Below are 13,106 nucleotides of genomic sequence, written 5' to 3'. Positions count from 1 at the left end.
TCCAGGCAAAGGTGAGCCACAGTACCACTTTCACAAAGAATAGAGTATAGTAGATGATGGTCTGTGAGCTGATTGTGGAGTTCTCCTGGGAAAGAATTAAAGAGTCACAATTTGAACTTATCTGCAAGGAAGTTAATACCTGAAACATGAATGTATGATTCCCACAATAAAACTTATTATGTCTGGTAATTTTAAGAATATCACACAGTATGTGAATTCATAGTATGGTTAGTCGAACCTGTGCATTTTGTACATCAGCTGTTTCAGCCATCATCAAATCAGGTCTGTCAAAAGACCTCAGGCTGTAGGGTCTCATCTCCTTTCTGCGCCCAGAAGGCTTTCGTAGCTGTGGTTCTTCCATTGCCACTGTGAGTCTGTCGATGAAGATGAGGTTGTGGTTGTTTTTCAAACAGCTATGCAATATTATAAATCTAAAATTTAAATCTGTTTGTATGTAGTGTTGCGTCTGCAGTCTTTCTTCACTCACCTTACACACCAGCTGCTGATGAGACAAGCAGGTTTACTTCTTGTCAACTTTTAATGTTACCAAGCACAGACAAATAAACCTGGAATGTTTGTGTTTAAAATGGAAATTTTAGATAATAATATTCAGAGCTGAAACAGTTGGTTAATTAATGATAATGACCTTACACTTAACAAGCACTTTATTAGGAACACCTGTTCAATGTAATGAAACAGCTCTGCTATAAATTCTACTTTAATGAAGCTTATACATTTCTAGTTGTTGCTGATATGTTCAGAAAGTGCTACTTTATGTTTATTATTAAGTTCATAGCAGGTGGTGGTGTGGTTGTACTGGACTACATTATATTAAAAAGTGTTCCTTAATATTCACTAGGAACACCCCATAGATGATGGTGAGTGTATTTTGACAACCAAGTGTTTTAATCCAATTCAAATGTATTTATATTGTACCATCTCATACTAAAGCATTTCAAAGTGCTTTACATAAAAAACTAAAATGCAGAAAAAAGAAACAGCAATAATAAATAAAATCACATACATACAAACATACTGTATAAATACGCTGTGTTTAAAAAAAAAAAAAAAAAAAGCTAGAGTGAAAAGTAACTTACGAAGCAAAAATACCAAACATTATTCAGTTCCATCTTACAATGTGAGAAGTTGCTACTTTTCTCTGTTCTGTAAAATTGTAAGTAAGACATGTTTGGGTTTTCTCACCTCACCACACATCAACTTTGCCCTTAAGAAAATTGTGATGCACATTTTTCACTATTTTCTGGCCTCTTACGGACCACAAAAATCAATTGCTTGATCGAGGAAAGAATCATTTGTTCACCCCAATAATATAACATTGATATATGTAGAATATTGTCAGTTTTGGGGAGAAATGATTTGTAACGGTTTAATAACGTAATTTAATTGCAAACTAAATGTAACTGTAATCCGTTACGGTTACTGAGATAAAATGTGTAATTAAATTACAGTTACTTACTAAAATGTTGATGATTACAAAGGGGGTTACATCTGAAGTCAGACCTTTAAGATTTTGCTTAATATGTTACTGAATAAATTTTTTTGAAATCAATTTTTTTTTACATTTTATAAATAAATCATGATATGGGTTTATTTGTAGCACACATGGGCATAAATTGTGTCACAGTACCAATTAAGCCCATGCCAGACTTTTGACTTTTTTTCATAAAATATCTTTATTTTTATATTCCAAAAATGAATAAAAAGAACTAATGAATACATGTTCAAATGAGAGATACATCTTGCTTTATAAGGAATGATCTCCTTTATAAATCATGTCAGTATCCATCAAGTGTATTAAGTACATTATTTTGATTAAGTTATTGAAATAGTTGCACTACATATTACATTTTAAATAGGGTAACTAGTAATCTGTAACCAAAGTAACCTTTCCAATCCTGAATATCGTTTATTGCTCTGCTATATTTTTGAGGGGTTATTTGTATGTAATAAATCTTCCACAACAATAGGGGGCAGTATCTCTGACTCTGATCCCGTGCCTGTTGTTGACTTCACAGGGCGCATGCTTCCTATATCACATGGATGGGTCAAACTCACTGCTCACTTCCTGTTTTGAGCTTTTGCAGATTTGTCACATTTTCCAACGAAAAAGCTGCTGAACCAGAAGTGCGGGTTGGGTCTTGTCCTCTGCATCTTTTGCAATAATTCATGAAGAGTCGTAGAAGCTAAAAGAGGAGCAGTGTTTTTAAATGTTAGACATGCTATTTCCATTGTTGCAGTTTTACTGTAGAAGCAAGCAAAGTGTCTGTCAGAGGATGCAACTAATATTTGTTTAGCCGCTGTCAGTCGTGGCTGCTGTTGACAGGACCAAAGTTCATCCACGCAGGTAAGGTTGAAGTAGCTAACGTCGTTAGCTTATTATTCGTGTCTTTTTACATGGCTAAAATGTGATATTTTTAGTAAAACACAGCACCTGACTGTTACTGTGTGTCTGACATGTCTTCTCTCTGTCTTTCTGGTTCTCTTTTAACATGACGTGACATCTCTATTTCTTCAAACCTCCAGGGCTGAACAACATCTCAGTGGCTGAGTTTCAATGGCAGCCTATCCAACAACATCATCAAAGTCTCACTGCTGTCTCAACAATGAACTGTGGAAAGCCTCAAGCTCTGACTGAACAATGGCCAGGTTTAGGCGTAAATCTTGCATCACATTAATTGCTTTAGTGTTGCTTGTACTCATCTTAAGTGTAGTACTAAAATCGCTCACACCAGAGGACTCGGAGTTCAGCGGCCCTGTTGGCATTGAGCTGTTTGCGGACAAAAAGAATGACAATCAGATCCAGAGAGATAATAAAGCTGACAGTAAATCAGACCAGACTAAAATGAATGACTCCGCTCAGTCAGACAAAGACAGAGAGCTGGAGGCTACACTGAGGAAGTTTCCTCCTCCCAACTACTATCTCCATGCTTTCTACTACACATGGTATGGAAACCCCAAGTTTGATGGCAAATACGTCCACTGGGACCATCCACAGATGCCACACTGGGACTTCAAGGTGGCTCAGGGGTATCCACAAGGGAGACACGTCCCACCTGATGACGTTGGGTCCAATTTCTACCCGGCTTTAGGGGCTTACAGTTCCAGAAACCCCTCCATTTTAGAGGCTCATATGCAGCAGCTACGCACGGCAGCCATTGGTAAGACGAAAATTAACCTGAACTTCACACCGGGGCTGAACAATAATTCAACATTATCGCCATTTTCTGATGATATATTATGATATGCATGGGGGAACCTAGGAAATTTACCTCATTAAGCCAGTTGGGTGTCAGCCAGATGTGACTGATCCAGATTAAATATAGTTTCTTTATCAAGATCTTTAAAAATTCATTGTTTCTTCTCTGAGTTACATTCATCCTCTCATAGTAGGCTGCCAGCTTTTGCCACAGCAATCCTTCATCAAATGTTACTAGGACTGTAACTTACTATTGTTTTCATTATCAGGTAATCTGTTCATTATTAATCAATTAGTTGTTTGGTCCATGAAACGGTAAAAGATGGCATGCAGCATTTCATAAACCCAAGCCTCAAATGTCTTGTTTTGCCCCAACCAACTGTGCACAACACAAAGATATTTAGTTTACAATCATAGAAGACTAAAGAAACCAGAAAATATTCATATTTGAGAAGCTGTTGTTCAGAGAATTTGGACATTTTCCTCTTAAAAAAATACTCAAAGTGATTAATCTATTATTAAAATAGCTGGGAATTAATTTAGTAGTAGACAGCTAATTAACAGACTAATCATCGCAGCTGAAAATGTTACATCAAATGAGCCCACTGAGTACTATGCAGTGGGGCTGACAAATTTAAATTAGTTTAGGAATTAGAGAAAAAGTAGGATCGGTGCATCTTTAGTGAAATGATCAGGATTTAAAGTACTAGTAACAGTATTTTACAATGTAGAAGATATATGCAAAATCTAACTTAGAATAATCAGACTGGTTTTCAGTGCTGTGACCTGTGTTCATTCACTGCTGTACATCAGACAAAACTCTACATACAGTATAAAACAAAAGAAATCTTACCTAACTTAGTCAGTTTTTCATTACAATTCACATGGAGTCATTTATTTGGACAACAGAATTTATTTATTATCGCAAAACAACAATAGCACAAAAATAATATTGATTAATTGTGTAGCCGTCTGTTTTGATACATACAGTAGTTCAGTGATTGTAATCGGTAAATGAATTATAAAACTTAAAGTTCCACAGATGTATTTATAGTGTTCACACTTTATAATAGTGTTATATTTACGGTAAATTACCTTTTCATTGCTGTAACTGATTATCATTGAGGTAACAAAATAGGATGTAACATACATTACATACAATACATATTTTGACAAGTATTTATATCTGATAAAAGCCGCACTGATTATCAGCATTCTCATTTCCACCACATTGTCAGCCCTCTATCCCTTCCCATAGTAGCCTATCACCTCAGTATATTTACAGTTAATATATTGTTATAATAATTGTAATATATATATTATGTTCATTAAAGTGTTTTCTCATTCAGGTTTGAGGTTCATGTTTGAACTGTTATTTATTTGCAGGTGTCCTTTCTGTTTCCTGGTACCCTCCTAGTACGAAGGATGACAATGGTGAGCCAACAGATGACATTGTGCCTTTGCTGCTGGAAGTGGCACATAAATACTACATTAAGGTCTGTATGAACACAGCATTGAGCTTAATAACCATCTGTTTGCAATAGTTGAATACGCATTTGATGTACATAGTCCAGTGCCCGGCCGATAATATCGGTTGGCCTTTCACAGATATACCAGTATCGGTGTGTTTTCCGATATACGCAGATATTAAAAAAAATTTGAGACACAATGCTGAAAAACAAACCACCTTCCCATTTTTTACTGTGTGATGACCAGCTCATCATGTTCGTTAACCACACTAGCTAGCCAGTTAACTATTACTACTTTCAAAGCTAAGCGGATGTGTGAACATGAAAACCCACAACCAGTTTTGTTCAGGACTCACAGTTCAGTTTGTTTCCAACTGAACAATGACAGTCGTTACATTTACAATAATTAAAATTTCCACATCTTGTTTTCCACCATTGAAAGTTTACCCTGAACATATTTAACAGAATAACGTTACGGTGTAACACTGCTGCCAGTCTTCATCACTTCACTCTGCTGTTTGTGAGTTATAGTTATACATGAACGGTGAAATATTGATAATGACATTTATTGATAAACACGAAAAAAAATAATTTCTGGTTGGAGTTCAATCAATTGAAATAATGACTGATAAGATACAGTACTGATGTTTATTTTGCTATTTTATTTTTTATTTATTCTTTATTTTGTTGGTGCTCATTTCTAGAAATTCTTAACAATGTTAAATATACCTCATTAGTTACTTGTTTAATAAAGCAGCCTCATATCAGTGCTGAAACTGAAACAATGATTTTATGTTGTCATGATTTGTTTGTTAACAGGTTTGTTTCCACATTGAACCATACAAAGGAAGAGATGAAGTCAATATGTACACTAATGTCAAATACATCATTGAAAAGTGAGTAGTATTGTGTTTCTTCAGAGACATCCCATGATTTTATAATCTCTCCGGGAATAATTTTTTCATGATTAATATCTCCTCTCCTCAGATACGGAGAGCACCCTGCCTTTTTCAAGTACAGGACAAACAATGGAAAGCTCCTTCCACTCTTCTACGTGTATGACTCCTATCTGATGAACTCGGAGCAGTGGGCCAAACTGCTAAAACACACAGAGAGTAACAGCATCAGGGATACCCCGTATGACGCCATCTTCATCGCCCTGCTGGTTGAGGAGAAACATAAGCGGGATATCCTGACTGCGGGTTTTGATGGCATCTATACCTATTTCGCTACTAGTGGATTTTCTTATGGGTCCACTCAGCGGAACTGGGACTCCATTAAGGCTTTCTGCGAAGATAACAACCTGATATTCATTCCAAGTGTGGGTCCAGGTTATATTGACACAAGCGTTCGACCCTGGAACTTCCAAAACACTCGAAACCGTATCAATGGGAAATACTATGAGACCTCGCTGAGTGCTGCATTAGAAGCCAGGCCTGATTTCATCTCCATAACATCTTTTAATGAATGGCACGAGGGGACTCAAATTGAAATGGCAATTCCCAAAGCGAGCCAGACTGTGTACTTGGACTACCTGCCTAATAAACCTGCCATCTACCTGGAGATTACTCGCAAATGGGCTGCAATATTTGGCGGTGAGCGCAGAAAATGGCAGGAATGATCTGACTAAGAGCCATTTAATGTTGATACTGTATTTGATGTTATAATAACTTAATGGAGAATACACAACCAAGTACAAAGGATGAATAATTGATTGAGAAAAGCCACAGGCAAGTCAACTACTTCATTACTGTATCTTAATTTTGGCTGCAGTGATCTATGTTACCTTTTACACTTGGGTGCTTTATTGTTAATTTAACTGATGTCTTATTACTTCATGTTTACACAGCCTGGATTAATGACATAATGAGCATGTTTTATCACTGTTATAGATTTCAGTTTATTTACAGCTGAAGCTATGTGTAGGCATGTTTTTGCCTTTGCCTTTCTGTAATCTGTGACTATATTAAACCTCAATAGATATAAATAATGTACACCCTGACAAGAATGGAAAGACACAAGTAAACAAAGCAGTCTGATGGTACAAAAGCTGTTGCCTCACTTTCTCTTCCAGCAAGACAAAGCGCCACCATAGATCTTGATATTTGAAAGGCATGTCAGACTAAAATCTTGAAAAGGATCATAGTAATGCAAACAGCAGAGAGATGACCAGACAGCAGTTCAGTAATTAAAACTGATGTGCAGCCCAGGGACAGAGTGGAAAGTAAAATCAATGTTACTTTTATCCGTGGAATAGTTCTTATGGTTAATGGTCTGTCACTGTTGTGCATGTCTGATACGTGCGTGTCAAAGTGGCATGTGTCTGTCTGTATTTGTCACTTACACAAAGATAACACCCCTCTGATTACAGTTTTCGGAGCTCCTTTGCTTCGAAAGTTAACATGCTGAAGATGAAAAGTTGAATTTCTTTTCTCTGTTATGAGATTAAGGTGCAGAGTTTGTTACTTTAATCTGCAAAAAAAGACATTTATTTAAAGGGGCATTCCAGAAATTTTACACAAGTATTACTATTCCTGTCATGGTGAATACTCAGTAGGCTATTTCTTTCTTCTTTTTTTTACATTTTGAACAAATAGCCTGCAATAGGGAGACATGGATTTTGAAAGATGTGTGCATTCATGAGGAAGTCAGAGTCTAATTAAAGACACCACTGAGTTGCACTATGGGAATTGTATGATGTAGCTCTTTTTAGCTTGACCTAAAGAGAGTGAAAGTCAGGATATTTTTGGTTTCTTTAGCTTTGATTTCAACCTTCCTTTTTCTTAGAGTGCACCTTTAAAGTCCCCCTCCACACAAACACATGTTTTTCTTGACTGTGCAGAATGACGTATGTACAGAGCTTGACACTGAAAGGCTGTTTTCACACTAATCTAATGAATTTTTTTCTGTGCTCACTAAAATCTGATTTTAAGGGGCAGGCCTACCAGCATAATTTTTGAAATCACGACATTTATTGATAAACAAGGGGAACAAAGCATTTCTGACTGGAGTTCAATCAATTGAAATAATGACTGATACGGAACAGTTATTTTTTCTTTATTTTGTTAGTGTTAATTTGTAGAAATGTTTATGTTAAGACTTCATTATTTAGCCTACTTGTTTAATAAAACAGCCTCATATAGTGAACCATCTGCATAGAACATCTATTTTCATTCCAGTTCAAAAATGAATTATCGGCCACCATATCGGTTAGGCTATCTGTAAACTTTTCCACCCTAAAATCGGTATCGGTTTCAAAAATCCCATATCGGTCGTAGCTACTCTAGATGATACTCACGTTATAACGTTTTAAGTTTCACGTTATGGACACTTACATCAGGTAAGGGTTAAAAAAAGGGGGAGAACAAAGGATGTGGAGGGCCCCATGACTGTGTTTGCCTTGGGCCCCAAAATAACTAAATCCGCCCCTGTTTACCTGCGGGTTGCTGAGAAATCAGCACGTATTGTGGCGTGATAAGTCTTTTACTGTCTGACACTTCCCACGTTATAACGAAGTGGCAAGTCTTTTTCTGTCTGATACTTAGAATTATAACGTGACACTTATCACGTTATAACGCCGCAATACGTGCTGATGATTTCTCAGCATCCCATTCACTCTGACTCTGCCACGGTCCGCAGCTGCAGTGACGGTAAACAGAGCAAGGTAGCGCATGGGCAGCCAGCAGGGAATTATTCCACATCGCATCACATCCCTGAGCATATATGGCGTCCCAACACACCGAGCCATGATGTTAGTGTGCAAGCTGAGCGAGTAGCCACCAATTTCTTTTATAATTTAAATTATTTTTATTTTATTCATTTTTTATTCGCAGCCATCATCCTTTGCGTCGGTGTGCATCAGCGGGGAAGATTGCAGCGCACATTGCTACAGTAGGTATCATTTTCCAGATCAAAAACGATGGATGTGGGATCATCCGGATCCACTCCTGCAAATACGGCGGACGTTTTTTTTATTCCAGCGCCGCATCCTCATCCTCCATATGTTGCAAGGTGTCTTTGAAAATGGACCTCTGGGGGAAATGAGAAGAAAGGTCTATTTTGACTCACGCCTGTCGAGATGGTGAGTGAAATGCATTGCTGTTTTTTCCCCCTGCACCCATTGCTGAGCAGCAGTACCTGCTTTAGACAGCAAATGCTTGCCAGCTAATTAGAAATGATCCCCACAGAAAGATGTCACAGCAAAAATCACTGACTGGTGCTTTCCATCGTAGCATCATTACATTTTTAACGCACTATAGTTTACACTGAATGTGACCATCAAGGCTTTTTCTCCAATCGACACATGTGACTTGTATTTCAAGCCTTAGATTGCGCTCTTGGATGTGTTTGCAGGATAAATAGTCTACTGTCCATTTTCAGCACCGTACACCACGCTATTATTCATATTATGCGCGGTTTTTCCCCCCCTTTTTTGGTGCGCAAAGGGGTGTTGTGTTTGGCAACACATGAAATATCCAAACGCTTCTCCAATATTCTCGTCAACTTCAATGCAGTGTCACGCCGAAAGACAACCATTAAAAATCAGCGGCTCGGCTGTGGCATCACGTTTTAAAAAATGACCTTCAGTGCTCGGTGGCTGGAAATTAATTCTCACCTGGGATGGAGTGTCCTTTTTACAATCAGTGCAATGGCCTTCCTGACAGAACACACATAAATCAAAGTGGACATTAAAAAGAAGATAATACAAATGTGGGATATGAGCGCTGTCCTCCTGCCCTTTAGCCTACCTGTTACTAAAACCACATTAGGGATTTAATGCATCTCTGTGAGTGATGCTACCAAAATCTGTGCTTGTAGGGTTTTTTTGTAGCCTCTCTCTACTCATTTCAAAGGTAGCCCCGCTGCAGACTACTCACCCATGCGGTGCTCAGGTCCCAAATACATCACAATGCATTTGACAAAACCCCAGCTATCTTATTTAAAATCTGAATGAATGATTGAGATGCACGCATGTCTCACTCTGGTCTCTCTTTGTTGGTGTAGAAATGGAAACAGAAGAGGAAAATAATTGTGTGAGCCATGCTGTATTACCCCCTCATATTAAATACTCTGACCTCAGCACCATCACCATGGAGACACTATAACTTTACCTGCACACTGCCTATAAGCTTGATTTTATACCTATACTACAGTTCAGCCTTTCAGAATCTATAGGTACATCCCTGACACAAACTGCATGTGAGGGTATGCATGGGCTGCATCCTCTGTAAACCAAAGAGCTTATCGCTGCCGCTGACATAAAGCGTGTTTCAGCAGTGTAAGAGGATTTGCCTACATGAAAATGTATTGATACCGCAAGCTTTTAAAAGGAGTTACACTCATCCGACCCTGGTTCATGTGGCCTTTAGGTGCAGATCTGGGGACGTAAGTCACAGATGATGGTATGGATGAAAGCGATGAAGGGGCACTGTCGTACTTAAGGCCAAATACCATTCTCTATATGGCGTACTGAACAGATGATGTAAGGACAATATGAGTTCACAAGCTGCTCTTATTGATTTAAATCTGTTCTATGCTTGTATGGCCTCTTTATGCAACATACAGGTGTGTTGAGCCCCATGAGCTGGAGAGTCAGGGGTCTTTCTACTCTACTCAGCCTTAAGATGGCAGCATTCTCTTACAATAGATAGTGTTTGACAAAAACTAATAACAGCTGGGAGCTTAGTCTGTGCTTAACTGGCAATTTTGAAATAACATGCATGATTAACTGGCCATTTTGATTATGATTAATGTAAGTGTTTTCGGTTTATGTCCCAACTTCATTTAAAAAAATTGTTTGTGGATATAAAACTGCAATTTAATTGCATATAACCTTCAAAAATGCTGCTGCAATTTGTTTTTCTGTGGTGATGTTATGTTTCTTGCCCCCTACCCTAATTGATTCTCTCTGATTCTCTTTCCCTGCTCATGTAAAGGAGGCATCATTAAGAAGACCTGTACATTCAAGATCAAACACACTTCATTAAATCATTAGGGATCATTATTATTCTGTGTAAGAGCAAAGAAGCATCTCTCAGCTGTGACCTGCAGTTGTTTTTTTTCTATGAGCACTGAATCACAAAGAAGATTGATCCCACTGTCGACCCAATGTAGGAACTGCTCACTCCCATTCCCACAACCTCTACTCTTGCTTGGATTTCAGCATTCAGTCAAATCCACAAGGTTTGTATTACAATTTTCCCATGGAGGTAACACATTTTTCTTTATCAGTGATCCAAAGCGCTGGCCGCCTCAATAATAGCAGGATGTATATTCATATTATAACAAGAACAGGAACATGGTGTGCAGATGCAGATGTTCACAGGCCAACTGTATTTAAATGAGGCGCAAATGATGTTTAGAGTCGCTGATCCAATGTAACAGACATTATAAATACATGTTATTAGCGTGCAGGACATTGACACAATTTCCTGATGTGTCTGCATCCTGTTGAGTGGAACTGAATCATGACTTTCATGGCTTCTTCTTTGGTTTGCCTTTTTCAGGACAGAGTATGCCATCTGCACCTTTTCACAGAATCCTACGACCCCTTCTGCTCGGCACTTTCATACTGGGATGCTTTGTGACTCTGTTTTTGATGTATTTTAAACCATCCACCAGCTGGTTATCAGGTCCTGTAGAGTCAACAGTATCCCCAGACCGGGTCAAGAGCCTCTTTTCCACCAAGAGTGATAAAAACGTGACCACCGTGCTGATCTGGCTCTGGCCCTTTGGACAAACCTATGACCTAAGCGTCTGCAGCTCTCTCTTCAACATCGAAGGCTGCTTCATCACAGCAGACAGGAACCTCTATAACAAGTCAGATGGGGTTGTCATCCATCACAGAGACATCTGCACTGACCTGTCCAACCTGCCGCCGCTCCAGCGACCATCCTTCCAGAAGTGGATATGGATGAACTTGGAGTCCCCGTCGCACTCCTCCCAGCTGCCTGGGATCGAGAATCTGTTCAATCTGACTCTCAATTACCGTCAGGATGCTGACATTGAAGTGCCTTATGGGTCCATTGTAGCAGCGGACGGCGAGGAGGACTTTGTCCCACCCAGCAAAGACAAACTGATCTGCTGGATTGTGAGCAACTGGAACCAGGACCATGTGCGGGTGAAATACTACAATGAGCTGTACAAACACATTGAGGTTCATGCATATGGACAAGCCTTTGGGGAGTATATATCTGATCAAGACTACTTCCCCACCATCGCCAGCTGTAAGTTTTACCTGGCATTTGAGAACTCCATCCACAAGGACTACATTACTGAAAAACTGTACAACCCACTCTCTGTGGGGACAGTGCCAGTGGTTCTCGGCCCAGCCAGGCAGAACTACGAGAACTTTATTGAGGGAGACGCCTTCATCCACGTGGATGATTTCACCTCGCCCAAGGAGCTGGCCGATTACCTGCTGCTCCTGGACAAGAATGAGGAAATGTACCTCAGGTACTTTGACTGGCGGCGGCACTTTAAAGTAAAGAAGGCCTATTTCTGGGCAGAGCACACATGCCTGGCTTGTGATTACTTGCGTAGGCACAAGGAGTACAAGGCATTCAATAACCTTGACAAGTGGTACTGGGGTGGATAGTGCTTTTAAGGGCTATGCAGTGCTTGTTTTGTTGTTGAAGGCAGTGCTTTAAGATTTTTGTCCTTCGGTTAACATGAAAGTTCGTTACTGTTCTGTCCAGAGCTCCCGAATGATGTTTTTTTTATTGGTTCAGTGGTCCAGTGACACATCCATCTTGTTTTTATTATGTCTTTTTTTGCAAGCCAATTTTGCTAAGCCTTACTTTACTTTTATGTTATTCATTTACAATTTTTAATTAATTTTTTTAAGAATTACAAATGCACTAGATTTTTTATTGCTCTTTCAGCCCATGTTTTGCTTATCATGACCTATTTTGCTGCTAATTTTGTTGTATTTTTAGTATGAATGCTTGATTGTATGGATGAACCTCTACAATGGACAACATTTACAATGCAAGAGTGTTGTTTTTTTCTTTGAAATATCACACATTTATGTTAATTTTTTTGAAGTGGCACAAAGAGGACATTGAAGTAGTGTTTCGCTGTGAAAGGGAGACTGACAGAAAAAATATTTATGTAATATTTATTCAAGTGAGGCATTATATGATAAAAACAATCTCATCTGTGCTAGTGATGCAGTCACCTATGCAGTGTTTACTGAACTCTAATGTGAAAGTAGTTCAATTGTGTCATGTACATACTGTGTATTTTGGGATTATGTAGCTGTCATTTTTTCCATATTTTTGTAAATCTGCATTAGCACTGCTAATCCACACGTTACCTATCTTAACATAATGTACAGTAAGACAGACGGTCATCGTATTATGTGGTTGTAGATGGCATATGGTGATCATTGCCCCAGCAGTCTCTGACAGCAGATGTGA

The 13,106-nt window shown here is 38.7% G+C and overlaps 2 protein-coding genes across 4 annotated transcripts; both read left to right on the top strand.

The window, feature by feature from the left end:
• Positions 1-2,087: 2,087 nt before the first annotated feature.
• manea (mannosidase, endo-alpha) lies at positions 2,088-6,680 on the top strand. Its single transcript, XM_062440063.1, has 5 exons — positions 2,088-2,365; positions 2,545-3,179; positions 4,604-4,713; positions 5,506-5,582; positions 5,674-6,680. Exons 2-5 carry the CDS (start codon positions 2,660-2,662, stop codon positions 6,305-6,307), a joined length of 1,341 nt encoding a protein of 446 aa, XP_062296047.1. The 5' UTR covers positions 2,088-2,365; positions 2,545-2,659; the 3' UTR covers positions 6,308-6,680.
• Positions 6,681-8,571: 1,891 nt separating this feature from the next.
• On the top strand, positions 8,572-13,106 carry fut9a (fucosyltransferase 9a). Of its 3 annotated transcripts, XM_062440064.1 has the most exons (3): positions 8,572-8,767; positions 10,756-10,869; positions 11,308-13,106. In XM_062440064.1, exons 1-3 carry the CDS (start codon positions 8,610-8,612, stop codon positions 12,281-12,283), a joined length of 1,248 nt encoding a protein of 415 aa, XP_062296048.1. In that variant the 5' UTR covers positions 8,572-8,609; the 3' UTR covers positions 12,284-13,106. The 3 variants fall into 3 exon arrangements, with proteins under 3 accessions (XP_062296048.1, XP_062296050.1, XP_062296049.1); XM_062440066.1 differs by lacking the exon at positions 10,756-10,869 and having other exon boundaries at positions 8,758-8,767; positions 11,193-13,106; XM_062440065.1 differs by lacking the exon at positions 8,572-8,767 and having other exon boundaries at positions 10,721-10,869; positions 11,193-13,106.

The sequence above is a fragment of the Scomber scombrus genome, chromosome 19 (genome assembly GCF_963691925.1).
Source record: "Scomber scombrus chromosome 19, fScoSco1.1, whole genome shotgun sequence".
In the NCBI taxonomy this organism is placed as follows: Eukaryota; Metazoa; Chordata; class Actinopteri; order Scombriformes; family Scombridae; genus Scomber; species Scomber scombrus.
Note: the sequence above shows the minus strand (reverse complement) of the source record. Positions and strands in the feature narration are given on the sequence as shown.